General features: G+C 42.0%; 1 protein-coding gene across 1 annotated transcript; it reads right to left on the bottom strand.

Annotated features, from left to right (window-relative positions):
• Positions 1-1696: 1696 nt before the first annotated feature.
• Positions 1697-14592, bottom strand: lpcat3 (lysophosphatidylcholine acyltransferase 3). Its single transcript, XM_083990501.1, has 13 exons — positions 14354-14592; positions 11647-11754; positions 9792-9898; positions 9159-9252; positions 8890-8927; positions 7514-7692; positions 7257-7365; positions 7071-7157; positions 6591-6754; positions 4729-4876; positions 4159-4314; positions 3336-3479; positions 1697-3237 (listed from the first exon to the last, which is right to left on the bottom strand). The coding sequence occupies exons 1-12, from the start codon at positions 14436-14438 to the stop codon at positions 3360-3362; spliced, it is 1395 nt and encodes a 464-aa protein (XP_083846627.1). The 5' UTR covers positions 14439-14592; the 3' UTR covers positions 1697-3237; positions 3336-3359.
• Between the last annotated feature and the right edge of the window lie 144 nt (positions 14593-14736).

The raw sequence follows: 14736 nt of genomic DNA, 5'->3' as shown, positions 1-14736 counted from the left end.
TGCACCCCCCACCCCCCCATCACCTCCTTCCTCCCCTCCTCCTCCCTCTATAATGCTGTATTCTGGCTTTCCTCAAAATCAGACTGACACGCTTGCAGTCAGGGATCCTAGAATAGCCTGAGGAGCATGCTGCTGCACATACCTGGTCTGGAGTGAGTGAGTGAGTGAGTGTGTGTGTGTGTATGCATGTGTGGTGCCAGAGAAGGTTTAACATGAGGACGTGTGTTGTGTGTGTGTGTGTGTGGGTGTACCTCCTGTTTGAATTTTTTGTGTTTTTTGTTTTTTTGTAAATGCAGCTGCTGCCACTACTGGAAAAAAAAGGGAGGTCTAGGAGGTTTTCAGCTCTCATTGACATAACAAGCCTCTACATTTTCTCCATTGCTGCTGCAGTCCTTGATGGGCTACAGAACATCCAGAGGAGAGGAATAAAATAAAATTAAAAATTAAAAAAAAAGAAAGCAGGAGAGACAGGCTAGATAAAGGCTACAACATTAGACTCCATCTGTTCAGAGGTAGGACAGTTCAGGCAAAACACACATCACATCCAGGAGCAGAGAAACATGCTATGCGACAATAATCAGCCCATTTACATTACAGGCTGGTGCTGCCTGACACACATTACCAGCTCGGGGCTACATAGCTTGCTCAAAGCCATGTTGAGACACCGTGCTGGAGAGCCAGGAGAGGAAATGTCGCAGAAATGAAGGTTAGCAGAGGCAGGAGCAAGAGGAGCAGGAGGAGGAGGAGGAGGAGGAGGAGGCGCGCTGACATTACCGTGCTGAGTGCTGCTGTGATGCTCCTGGTCTGGTACCCAGCCGCTACGCTCGCAGCATCCGCCTCTCACGCCCTCCGCACGGCACGGCTGCTGTCCCCCCCACCCGCTGGCTACAAAAAACAAAAAAACACACACACACCAAACCTCCAGGTGGACAGGGACACACAACACCAACACTCACACAGCAGCGGCGCCGTGCACACACACACAAACACACACACACGGATGAAGGCTTAAATCAGCAGCGGCGGCAGCGAGAAAATGTCAAGCGGTAATTCAGGCTCGGTGACGGGATGGGAGGAAGATTATTAAGACGCCGACGGATGCCCTTGTTTTCTCGGCTCTACGGAGGAGAGGAGAGGAAAAAAACGGTGGGAATATTACGCTGGCGTCCCCTCCCTCTCGGCGTTTCTTTAACCCGCCCACACTGCGTCCTTCTCCCTCTCCGTGTCTCTCTCTCTCTCTCTCCGCGGCCCCCACCTGCTCGGCACCAGACTGCTGCTCTGGCTCTTTTTTGCCGCTGAACGCACATCGAGAGTGACTCAGACCCCGACACAGCAATTCATCCCGTCACGTTAGTTTTCATCTCTGGGTCTTCTTCTTCTTGCTTCACGAGATCCCCTCTCCTCATCCTCCTCTTCCCACATCATAGCCTCATTCCTCTTTATTAAAATAAAATCCCCACATTTCCCACACACCGCAAAATGACGTCATATCACCCTTTTTTGCCCTGTGCCTCCTGTCAAGCAGATGAAGGTAATGGGACATCCACACACACACTCAGAGGCACACACATATAAACCACAGAGTCCATGCTTGAAATGCAGCATTTTAATGAAGTTACAAAACTGTATTTTGAAAAATCACCCCCCCTCCCCTCCCCACCCCACCCCACCCTCTTCATATCAATCCCAATTTTTTCTTTTCCTTTGTACATTTGGTAGGAATAAGGCAAAAAAGCAGTCTCTTGAAATAGCAATTCACATCAATTAATAATCACCATGTCATGTATAAATATTACTAAAATCTGGGCTGTTGCTACAGTGAGGTTTGTCCTCCCCGTGTGTCAGCATCAGCGAAGGGACAGCAGCAGCAGGGCTGGGGTGCTCTCTCCTCCAGCCTCCCCCCCAACTTCCCCAAAAAGAAATACTCGAAATGAAATGAGAGTGAAGAGGCATCCCCACAGTGGGACTGGATGCCTCTGCTTCACACTCTTTTGTAATTTATCGCCTGTTGTTTAGAAACAGAAGAACAGGTCATAAGAGAAACTGTAGAAATTAAACACAAATGTGGATTTTTTTTTTTTTTATCTCCTTCATATTTTTGTTTGTTTGTTCTTGTTTCCAGTTCAAGACGAGACAATTCCTCACCTCAAAAAACCAGCCGATGCCTCCTCTAAGAGACTGGAGTGAATAAAGGATGAGCTAAACAATAAACTGTAGTGACTGTATGGTTGGGGTGGTGCAGAACATCTCTATTTGAAATGATTCATTTGTATGCGTGTGTTTCAGAGGTGAGGGCCTGGCTTCAGACAAGGCTGACAGAGACAGCGGAGTGGCTAAGGTGAGAGAGGAGAGGATGCATGGCAAGAAAAAAAAACAACAACAGATAAACTTCACATGAGGAAAGGCAGGAGAACAATGCAAATCCATTCATGAAACTGTATCCAAAGCTACAAAAATGTTCTTTTTCTTCAAAGCTGTTAAAACACTATAAAATCAAATCTTTTTTTTTTCTTCTTCTTCTTCTTCTTCTTCATCACAAATCAAATTAAAACCAGGACAAATGTACTGTAAAAACATTCATTAATACAAGGCCATTTTGAGTCAGGTGTTAGTGTACAGTGTGTGATTTACAGTGCTTGTATAACCACTGGCAGCTATTTTCAAAAAACAACCCCCCCGATTATATTATTATTTTCATCATTATTATCCTCCGTCTTTTGCAGAAAGCAATATGAATGATGTATTATTACATGAGTAAGCGCCACATTACGTCGACGCTGTGCTTAACCTCCAGCAGAGGCTCAGTGCTGCTGCTAAATGCAGGTGGTGCACGACATGAGACTAAGAAATGAAACATAAATCACAACGGAGTCAATGACAGACTCTGGACCCGTGACTGGTGAGTGCAATTCTGTGTCGACAGCATGTAAGTCTCTCAAGTTCTACAAATCCCACATGTCTCCAAAAAAAAAAAAAAGAAAAAGAAAAAAAGAAACATAAACGAACAGGAAATCGCCCCTGATTGGCTCACAATTACCCCACGTGGCACAATGGTAATTTCCTGTAAACATTTCTCATAAATGTTCATAAAAACACCCTTCCCATTTGAAACACAAAAATATATAGAAATTTTTTACATGGACATACAGTATATATTACTAAAGGCCTTAAAATATTTTCCGTTCTGCTCCTTGAGAGTCACAGTTCCCTTCAGTGGATATCCAGCCTCAGATGGACCTGGAAGGGAAAACATTGTTTCACGGCCTGTCATTTGTCTCTATCAAATCACTGACTGAAACAAAATGGCAAAACACAAGGCCTGTGTGCTTGCTTACCATGCCAAGTCTTAGTACCCAGTTTTATTCCTCCTTTTTCTGGCTCTGCTCCTTCTTAGGCACCAGCGCCTTACGGAGGTATGGCATGATTAAAAAGGCTACGAGGAAGAATACATGACCACAGAAATAGACGGAAGAATACACCTGCAAAACAAGAAATGACAGAACAGTTGAGTGAAGAACAACATTTACAAATCCCAAGTTATGAATGACACCTCGTCTTTCTTCACGCCAACGGTCGACTTGTTACCAGCACAAAGTTTTACTCCATTCACCTGACATCATTCCTGTCTACATATACATACTTAAATTGGACCTAGCATGACTTTTTCCTACAAAACAATGCAATGGCATCAACCAAAGCGCTGCATTTCTAGTTGATTAGTTTATAATATGAACTGCATTTTTACACTGCTTATCCTAGTGTGATAACTTTGTAGAGTTGTGAAATCATGTCTCCTGTGTTTTGGTCTGAAATATACACTTTAAAACTCATGGATCCCAGTATTGTTGTGGCAATAACTTGAGCGTTGCTCACAAACAGATTGGAACTGGATTTTATGAGCTCTACAGACGGAACTGGTGTTGCAAAACCCAGCTGTGCATGTTTAAAATGAGGTGCATCAGTGTCACATCACTGCTACTCAACCCAACATGCACCTCACAAATGCAGCCCCTTGTGTTGCTGCACCACATGGTTGATTCTGGCCAGAACGCCACGTGATTCACCGCCACTCTCTGAAGCTTTGTTCTCTGTCTCTTGTTCCTTACGATGACCAACATGTAATGATATGAGTGATCTACTGTTAGAGTTGTGAGTTACCTTGAGCCATTTGTCATAGGTGAAGAGGCAGAATGGCACTAGGGGGTAGCCCATGAAGAGCCAGTGTATAAACTGCTGGACTACATAGATGAGAGGGTAGAGCGGGCTGTTGGCCAGCTTCATCAGCAAGGGACTGTCCCTCACCAGTGCCAGGGCCTGTCACACACACAAACACACACACAAACATGTGATCAATAATAATAATAATGTGATATTAGATAGTAATACAATGAAAAAGTAAATTGATACGTAATAAACTGATTCCAAATTGTGACATGAGGTGCACTTGATAAGTAATATTAATGACAAAGTAAAAGTCATTTTATTGGTCTCCTGTGGGAGAGATTTGTCTTGGACAAAGGGCAATGCTGGCTTCATAACAAGTCGTTGTCATAACATGACAAGAGATCATCCCCTTGTTAAATTCCAATTACAGAAACAAGGATAGATTTTTATTTCTTTTTGAGAAATCAGGGGGACAACAAACAAAATTAACCATGTATTGAATTACAGACTCAAATGGTTCAAGCTTCCTGCATGAGATTAATATTAGGTTACCGATCTCCGTACCTGTCTCTCTACTGTGATGATGAAGAACTCCATGGAAAAGCACAGGATGTACCCCGAGTGAAGGCCGTGCCAGATCGTCAAAAAGATCAACGTGGTCACATGGGACAGGGTCTTATTGCCAAGGAACTTCAAGCGTTTGAAGACATGTCTGAGAAAAAAGAAGAGAAAATAAACTTTGAGATCACCCACCCTTGGCTAAACATCTGGATAAAAGCAGTCAAATGACAATGAATCAGATCTCACTGTCTACATAGCACGTACTTATCTAGATGTTGTTGCATAGCAACTGAGGTTATATTAAAACATTTCAACAACTTTACACCCTCTACAAGCGTATTTAGTTCAGTGGTGGGCCAGACTGCAGTATGCAGTCAGTATCATTTCACTTTTTAAGACCAGTGTGTTTTTTTCTTACAGTCTTAAGGTGAAGGATTAGCTGTAGGGGGCAGGGACGGGCGGGCAAACAGGTACGTGGACTGGACAACAACTGTTGAAAGGGCTTTCTGCAGGTCTCAGTATGCGTTAAAAACAAAGTGCTTGTCAGATCATTAACAGCAGCTAAACCAACCGCACGTATTCACATCTTTCACCTTTGTAACGTCAGAGGTTGGTTGGTAGGGTTACATCAGACACTGTTTTTTGTTTTTTTAACTTTTCAAAACCAAAGGTCTCTCAAACACTTCCTCTTAACACCAGATTTGTTGAAGAGAGAAAATAGGAAGGATGTGGATTTCACAAGCTCCATTTTTATCACTTTTTACACAACCGTCTTAGTCGCTCCTGGGTCAGAGTGCAACACCACGAACGACTTGAGGAGATGAAACCAACATAAACGCCACATTTCCATCACATTTTCCACTCAGATACGGTTTTAATTATGTCATTATGTCAATATAACATAACATTCAAATAACAGTAGTGGATTCATACACATGCCTTTGTATTTTATTTGTGCAGACTGTCTGGAGGGTCTGTTCAAACTTGTGCTATATTTGGGGGTAAATTTGACTTGACAAACAATTTTTTTACATACTTGCTACTTTTTCACCACATACAAAACACTGTGCTTCTTGTACCACTTACCTAAAGTCCTCTGATACATGCTGGTTTCTCACTTTCTGTCTGTTGTTTGAATGTAAATACCTTCTTTCAAATTATGTAAACGTGTATTGAGAGTATTGTAACATAAAAAAGTGGCACACGTGCAAATATGAATAGATTTATCTTCATAGGTAAAACAATGAGAGCATTTTAAGTGTCAAGTCTGTCTCCCAAGGGCCAGAAAGCTCTCTATTAACCAGCCATGCAGGATAATATAACTCATCAGCTGATACCTTACTTTATACCAAACTAGTTTTATTTCCATTTTAAAACCAATTCCCAACCCCCTCCTCTTCATTCTCTGTGTCTAATGTGGTTTCCAACAGTAGAAAATAAAAGTAAGCTTAGGTAGCTAATGCATTTGAATGAAATGGACCATGTAATAAACTGTATGTTAAATAAATTGCTTTGCTCGCTGTGGTCACCATCAAAGTGTGCAACCTGTGCAGAGAATTTCATGCATGAAGCTGCTGCTGGAGAACAGTCTGTAATTGTACTAAAAACAGCAAACTTTTACAGCCCTCGTAGGCCGTCTACTCCTTCCCAGTGATGATTCTTCTGGTCTTAAAAATAAACTGTGGACATAGGCCTCCGCATGTGATAATCAACTACTCCTTCTTGAATCACTGCCACATATGCATATTGGATTGAACTGTCTTGCTCTCTACGTCAGTGTTAGCATATCAGTAAATATTTAACTTTTACAGCACTGCTTTGAGTGTGAGCAAGAGAGCTTCACAGATTTCGGGCTCCACACTCACCTGGCAGCCCAAGCGTTTGTGTTGATGTTGAAGGAGGAGATGGTTCCTCCAAAAAGTGGGGTGGTTTCAAAGAGCCAGACCTTCATGTTGGCACAGGCATCCCACTGGTGCTTACCATCCACAACACCATTGTAGCCTAAGCCAGATAGTATGCATACACCTTCCTGTAAGACAAAAGACACAGCATTGTCATCACTTTACATATGTTAACTTGTGTCACACTGCAAAGCACAAGAACCTGACAAACTAGGCCTGCACCTAGTAATACAGGACTAGGAGGGTGTGCCATAAAAGATTCATCATGCGCATGGGAATGAATGAAAAGATTTGTAAAGCAGGGTAGTTTTACTGTTAATGATCTCTAATGGCAAGTGTTGAGCTAAATACGGTTTAATATAGCTGAGGTATATTTCAGGAAGCAAATCGGTAGTTGCTGTTTGCCATCATGCACAAATCTGAAGATCAAGAGAGAGTACTTACTGCTATAACCCAACAGCTGACATATTTATACAAAATGACTTTGGCCCAAAGGAGTATAAACACACAGCGATACCAGAAGGGCTGAGCCTGTGGAAAAGGACACAGTTTTCCATTTTAGACACTGACAAAGACATCAACATGGTGCTCTGACTTACTGAGTACATAGGGACTATTTGTCATGCTCACCTCATACTCATCTGTTAAGTAGTAGCTGTCTGGGTAATAGGGGCTAAATATTGCGTATATCACCAGGCAGACAAAACCCAGAGCAAACCTCTTCATAGCTGGTACAACACTGAAAGAGAAAAAGACAGAAAAAGATCAGAATGCGAGAGGAGGAGGTGATAATGTTAACTGCTGAGTGGTGACACTGGACAGTTTCTTTAAACTGACACGTGATGAAGATATATTTTCAGCTCCTCTTTCAATTCATCTCAATCTACCTGTTTGGAGGCTTTCCAGGGCAGTCGGTGAGCTCTCCAGCAACCAGCCTCTGGTAGCTGCGCAGTGTAAACTGGGGCCCTACCAGGAAGCCTCCATAGAAGTAGGAGAAGCCGCACACCTCGAGCAGAGAGGGGACAGATGGCAGGGCTGCGTTCTTCTGCTCTGTGCTCAGTTGTGACTGGAAGACACGAGGAGGAGCACACAATGAAAAATAAAAAAGAAGAGAGAAAGAGAGTGAAAGCAAGGAAGGATGACAGGAGGGAAGGGAGTTAATATAGACATAATAGAAGAGAGGGACACTGATGAGCTCAGGATGGATCTAGTTGCAAAAACAAATTTGACCACAATCTACAATGACCACAAACTCAATGTGGCTGCATGAATTATAATAAATTGACTTTTAATTGCAGGCTATAAACTATGTACTTAGGAGGAACCCTTGGTCATCATTTGGAACACAAACAACACCAGCCAGATGGATTTAACCACATAAAAAGACAGAATGAAAAGCAGAATGAAAAGCAGAATAAATAGCGGTTTAAATAAAAAATCGAATAAAGCAACAGAAAGAGCAATTAACAGCTGTCACAGCTGTGTTGGCTGTACTAAAATAGAAACAAACACTACTCAAGCTGCTCAACAGACAAGCTTTTTGTTATAAAAATCAACTTGAAAAGAGAAGGACGGGACACGAGAACAAATGACAAACACCTTAATCGGGCTGACGCAATAAAATGATATACACCAAGATGGCTCCAAGTGATCATGCGATACCACTTACACTGACCCAGCTTTCACTTTGACACCCTAGGCTGTATCCTGCCAATGGGTGTATGGTTACAAATGAGCAAGTCAGATGGTACTGCATCTACTTACAGTTTCTCAACTGAATATGCATTAAAAAAATACTTAATGACAATAAATATGACATATTATTACTATCTTAATGTGATCATTGTGATTGTGATCTCACACAAAGCTCTTTTGATATGTTGCAGTTATTTCAGATTGCTAACAGCTCTTTCTGTCCTTCTTTTGAGCTCATCTGTTGTACCCAGCTATTCAACACTACTACTACATAGTATTGTCTTTGCAATAAAGCGTGCAGCCTTGTGTCGTCTTATATTGTGGTGTGTGTTTGACACAAAGAAGTGTCTGCTCCTACACATTGCAGAGTTATGGTAAATGCATGTATTATATTGAAGCTATGTTGGCATGGAAATGCCTCTTTCACACATAGAGAATGGAAAAGAGGTAAGAAATAACAATGACTAGATCGAACAGAGACAATTACTAAGAGCATTTCAAGACAAACAACATCAATATATTGACCAGTAATCAAGTAGGCAAAAGCAAGAGATCTCAACCAACTTACTGGTTCCTTGCCACCGTCATAGAAATCAAATGACAAACCTGTAATCAGAAAATGCAACTGGTGTCAGAGACTACGTTAGGGTGATAAGATCATTTCAATCAACACCTTTAAGCATGCAGAGGCTCTGGTTTATTTGTGAGTTAATCATTCAGTAGGGAACAGATGGGCATCACAACGACAACCACATTAGAAAAACATCTACTTTTATCAAACTATTTGATTTTTGTTTGTCAAGCAGAGTGGAGCAAAAAGATGTAGAGTCCACTCACCAACAAGTTTAAGCATGAGGACGCAATGAGGCATAGTCCACTTGATGTCATACTCCTCGGTCGCTGTGTAGTAATATCCTGCCAGCAGGTATAGCTGCAGGAGGATGAGAATGAGGGAAAAATTAAAAACAACAACACAACATGCAGGCACCAAAGCTCAGGTTTATCAACTATGATCAGAAGGAACAGAAACCATGTGGGAAAACAGAAAATAGGCGTGACAATTCACAGGACAAGAAATCTGAATTTTACACATCTGTATTCATAATGTTGATTTTATTACCATAACTTTTGTGGCAGTAGAAAGCAAGAGGATGCAAAAATAAAGGCTACAGCGTTACACTACACTACAGGAAGCATGTGACCACATGGTAAGATATTATCGTCCTTAGCTGTAAGTGTTTTGTTTTTTTAAGCACACAGTTTAGATGGCATGTAGGCATTTAACAAAGAAAATCAAAGGGAATCACAGAGTGCAGATGCAGAAATAAGCAGAATAAGACGGTGCAGGCAAACTGGCGGGCAGGACTCGGGCCACTGCGGTAAAAGTCTGGCAGTGCACAGTTGGGAGCTATTGCTATCCTGTAAACCTGGGCGCATGAAGAAGGCAAATTATAAACAGGGACACCTCACCATTTGAAAGGTAAAGCTGCTCAGGACAGTTGTAACTGTCCTTCCCATGAGCCTCAGCATCAGGAATTGGACAAGGACGCATACTGCAGAGTGATAAAGCTGAGAGCCTGGGAAAGAGACCGACAGGAGGGGGAGGAGGGGGGGAGAGGATGATGGTGAATGCAGTCGAGTGTGACCTGTAGAACTGGACATGATAACTGCATTTTTTTCCCCCCACAGTTCAGTATTGGCAGAGATGGAGGGACGACAACATGGGACAGACATGATAAACATCTGAACTGAAATGAGCTTTCAAAAAGAGAGATGGAGGAAAAAAACATTCCACAAGGAGAAAGATAAAGCAACAGACCTGCTGTAAAATCCAAGAGCAGCCACAACAGAATAAAAAACAGAGAAAAAAAATGTTAGCAGTTTGTGTTTAATTCAAAATGGCACTCTCATCCATGAACATGTGCCATCTATTCATCGTAGCCAGAAGTCGGACCATTGCTGTAACTACAGAAAATTAGAAATACAACTTTAAATGCAGAGGTAAACCTAATAAATTAAAACAATCATTTAAATGACTTTTTACCAGATAGTCAGTGTCTGCTGTTTCTTAAATGTGAATACTTTCTGATTACTTAGCTTTCCATGATAAAACAAACGGAATTAGGGTTACAACTATTTCTTTTGTTTACTAATGGTTAACCTTGACAGAAACCAGCAGAGTGATCGATTGATTGTTTAGTCTGTGAGATGATAGAGTTGAAGAGCCTGTTTAATTTACTACAGCCTATAAGGAACAGCATGACAATAACATTGAGATGTAAATATGTGGTCAAGCCTGCTGCTGACTTGTTTCAAAGTATCACATTAACTTCCTCATCAGCCTAGAAATGATGAACAACAGTTGATGATTCATCCATATTCTTGATCTTCAACTAGTCATACTGTTAACCCGTATGTTCTGCATTAAATGAGCTGAGGGTGCTTTCTGGTTAAGTTGAGTGGTTAAGGACACAGGGTGTGGATGTTCAAATATTTCATTACACGTATGTAAATTATATTTTGAAATCTCAGATAACTGCTAATGCTCCAAGATGTTTTTTCACAGCAGAGAAACATGTTTGTGTTGCAAATACATGTATCTTTATACCTGTGAATTTTAATCAATGACCTAATGTTAGCTTTTATTCGACGTATGTATGTTTATGTTGAAAAAGGACCCAAGGAAGACTAGTCTGTGAAAACTAATGGGGATTCTCTTCACAATAAAGACCACTGTAGATAAATGAGGTGTGGACTCAGGTCTTATGACTTCCACTCAAGTCAGTTGAATAATGAATGTTTATGAGAATGTCTTGGTGCTAACATACACTGTAAACAGTATGACCTTTACATTTAAAAAGGTTTGTTCTGGTCCTTCCGAGTTGCTGTTACACTATGGAGTAGAGCTTCATTTTTAATGGGCTGGTCTTGTTTTGTTTATCTCATGCACACATGCAGAAAAGAGAAGAGGGAAACACCAATGAACCGTCAAAGATAAGGAAGAAGAAGAAGAAGATAGCTGGCCAGTGAATTCAGCATTTGAAAAATTGGCATTGCAAATATTTATGAAGAAAATGTTCAACACATTTGTTAAAACTCATGTCATAAATAGGCACAATACACAAAATAACTTAAAAAATTAACTTTCAAAACTTAAACTGAGGCCTGAGACATATTTGATCAAACTTGATCAGTTAAACTGCGGTACAGTTACAGAACAAAACTATACATAAATAATGGGATTGCTATCTTTAGATCGGAATAATTCCTTTTAAGTGTATCCACCATCAACACAACACAACAGAAATCTTCCTCTTCATCTCACCAAAGTTGAAAGCTGCTAGAGCCAGTCCAGAGAGTGTGTGGAACAAGTGGATGACTGTGGGGGACTGGTGGAAAAAGAAGCGCCGGTACACCAGAGCACACGGATATCCTGCAGGAGAGACACAGACAAATACAGAAGGGGGGGAAAACTGTTACAAGTATGCACTTTCATATCAGCTAAGTGAGCTACTGTTGACACCTCGCCATATTAATAACACTGACCTTGCGGTAGAAACACATGGCACAAGTACACATACCAACACATTAATACCACTGGTGCATGCGCATGTGTGGTGTTTGTTGGTGTAAATCTGCCATCTCAAGGAGAAAGATAACTGTCTAAAGTGGGACTACAGAGAGAGCAAACACTCAACAGTGATTATAGTTAATAAAATAAAATAAAATAAAATAAAATAAAAACTTCTTCCACAGGAACATCTAAGTGTGTTACTAATTGAGTCATATTTGCAGTAAATATCTGAAATGTACAGAGCTTGCTCAAAATATGTTGGTCAGAATTGCATTGTGATTCTGAGATAATGGCTGAGAGTGTGGATGTGATAACACAATGACACACAGTCCAAAATTTGAATCAGCTGTTTCTAACTGGATGAGAGGACCAACAAAGACATATGGATACCAAGGTAGGGTTAACTTAGCATATTCACATGCACCACAGCAGGTTAGATGCAGCTTAGTTAAATTAAAAAAAAAACTCATTAATTCATCTTTAATCTAATAGTTAACACTCAAGTGAAGTCCCCACCCGATTCTGTTGTCTTATTAAAGGAGGCAAATGAACAGTGATTTAATCCTAAAAACAAGTGCTGCTGGCAGAGACAGAGTCTGATGCAGTTTACTCCTCTGTGCCATAGATCTCCATTGTTGTATGAACAATAAAATCCCATCAGTGATCAATGAGCCACACTGTTGCACAGGGAGACAAGTCGTTTTATAATGATGAAAAGGGCCACTGGAGTTTATTTTGAGACAACCCCATCCCACTATCATAAAAAATACCATTGTGCATACTCACACCATTGTGTAAATATCTGGTTGAAAAATGTGCAACTGTAATGTTAGCTTGCAGCATTCTGCCTGTTTAGCATTTTTTTTGGTTTAATTTTTAACAATGAAAGTACGCATTTCTAATCAATTTTTTTTGTTCAGAGTTGCCATGGGGGGGGGGGGGGGGGGGGGGTGAATACCACAGACAGGGTAGAAAAATACAAAAATATTACAACTCACACTTGCAATATCTACGCAATGTTGTTTGTGGACATTAAAATAAACCTGACAAACCACCTTATCCTTTTCAAACTTTTACAATCACTTAAGGTGTAAAGCAGCAATGGGGCTAATCATTTGGATTAGTAACTTGGATGCAGAGAATTACAGCTCTCTTGTGAAACTGATCTGTAGTTGTTTTTTTCCCTCCCCTTTCCATTTGTATAGCTGTATTCAAATCACATACTGTGCATTACTTTGTAGCTGCTCTTGCAAAGCAGCTGACTGACCAAGGCCCAACTGTTGTCCAACAGTTTATGGCCTGGCAGATGAAACCTCATGCTATTTCAGGTTGCACTACGGAGGCAGTTACTGTGTTACTACAGGATTACACAAGACACACCAAAAAAAGAAAGAAAGAAAAAACAAAAACAACACTGACTGGGGCAAGGAGCATGCAAACAGGCCGATGGTAGGGTTTCATTTCAGCCACTGTCTGGCCACAGTCTGATCTGAATGGTCACGTTGAGTCTATTGTTTTGCATTATGTGGGCCCAGACAGAGAGAAACACAGACGTGTCCATGTGTCAGAGCAAAGTTCAGAGAGGACAGCGTGGAGGACAGGACACCCTCCCTCCCTCCCCCACCCACCCCATCCACACACACACACACCCACACCACCCACCCCTGGCCTGGTATTCCCACCCTGCGGTCCTGAAGTTGGGCTACGTGTTACAACCTGGTGCAGAAGTTTGGTGCAGCGTGGACCAACAGATTCACTCAACTATAATAATGACCCCCCCTCTGCTCAAATGAGTAGGGGGGCACATATTTTTGCAGAATGAACCTATTCTCCTTGTCAAAGCCCCCCACCCCCCAACAACAACAACATTATGTCTATTATTCCCAGCGACCTCAACAACAACAACACTTGTCTCACAATACAATTACGCTAATCCTACAGCCTACTAACAATTTCATCACACTGCAGGAGGCGGGGGTGTTTTGGTCGTCTAGATCGTCACATGCACTGCCTAGCTTACTTGACCTACTTGTCTATTTTGGTAGTAAATTAAACAAAAAGGAAATTAATTCTTAAAATGGCAGACAGACATGACAATATCTAACGGGACACCCCAGCCCCACTACAACCTAGCCGGCTGTGAGCAACCCTCACACCGGCTGCCAGCAACACTTCTGCCCGCTGGTGGAAGTGATATTTTGCAGGAAACTTGAACACTGAGGTGGTTTCATTGGGCACAGCTGACTAATGAAGAGGAGCATTCATCTGTTCACAAAACAGCAGAACAAACCAACTGGTTTTCAGCCTGTAGCTGTGTATCACAGTCGGTACCTGAGTGTTAGCACTGACAGTCACACACAGCAGGGAGGGAGAGCCGCCCGGCGCTCGAACCTGTCACAGTGCTGGGTGTATTTACCGCCGGCTACAACAATAACAACTCCCGTGAGACGAAACTTACCGATTAAAATCGATAAAATGAGTCGAACCGCTGGCTCCGGGGAACCTAAGGACTCCGACAGTTTCTCCAGCAAGGGAGCCGCCATCTTTGTTGAGGGCGGAAACGTCCTTCCGTGACGGTTCAATGAACTCTCCTGACTCGAAGCAGCGCGTACACACACACACTCACACAGACACACACACGCCGCTTTTTAAACTCCCTCTATGGGTCAACCTCCAACCAAGTTGAACTGTGCGGCTCTCCACCTCCTGCCCCTCCCACTCCCACCACCTCCTGCCTCCCCCGGCCCCCATTACTACAGTTTCACCGTGACGTGTGTCACTCACGGCTGCACCTGCAGGACCGAAACCAGATTTACGCAACGAAGAGCAGCAGCAGCAGCA

This window comes from Trachurus trachurus, assembly GCF_905171665.1.
Source record: "Trachurus trachurus genome assembly, chromosome: 16".
Classification (NCBI taxonomy): Eukaryota; Metazoa; Chordata; class Actinopteri; order Carangiformes; family Carangidae; genus Trachurus; species Trachurus trachurus.
This window is presented reverse-complemented; position numbering and strand designations above follow the sequence as displayed.

Coding starts and splice junctions, on each gene's coding strand:
- lpcat3 (XM_083990501.1), bottom strand. CDS start 14,438: ATGGCGGCTCCCTTGCTGGAGAAACTGTCGGAGTCCTTAGGTTCCCCG. Junction 9,899..11,646: donor TCTAGCAGCTTTCAACTTTG/GTGAGATGAAGA, acceptor TCTCTTTCCCAG/GCTCTCAGCTTTATCACTCT. Junction 9,253..9,791: donor GCAGCTTTACCTTTCAAATG/GTGAGGTGTCCC, acceptor ATCCTCCTGCAG/CTATACCTGCTGGCAGGATA.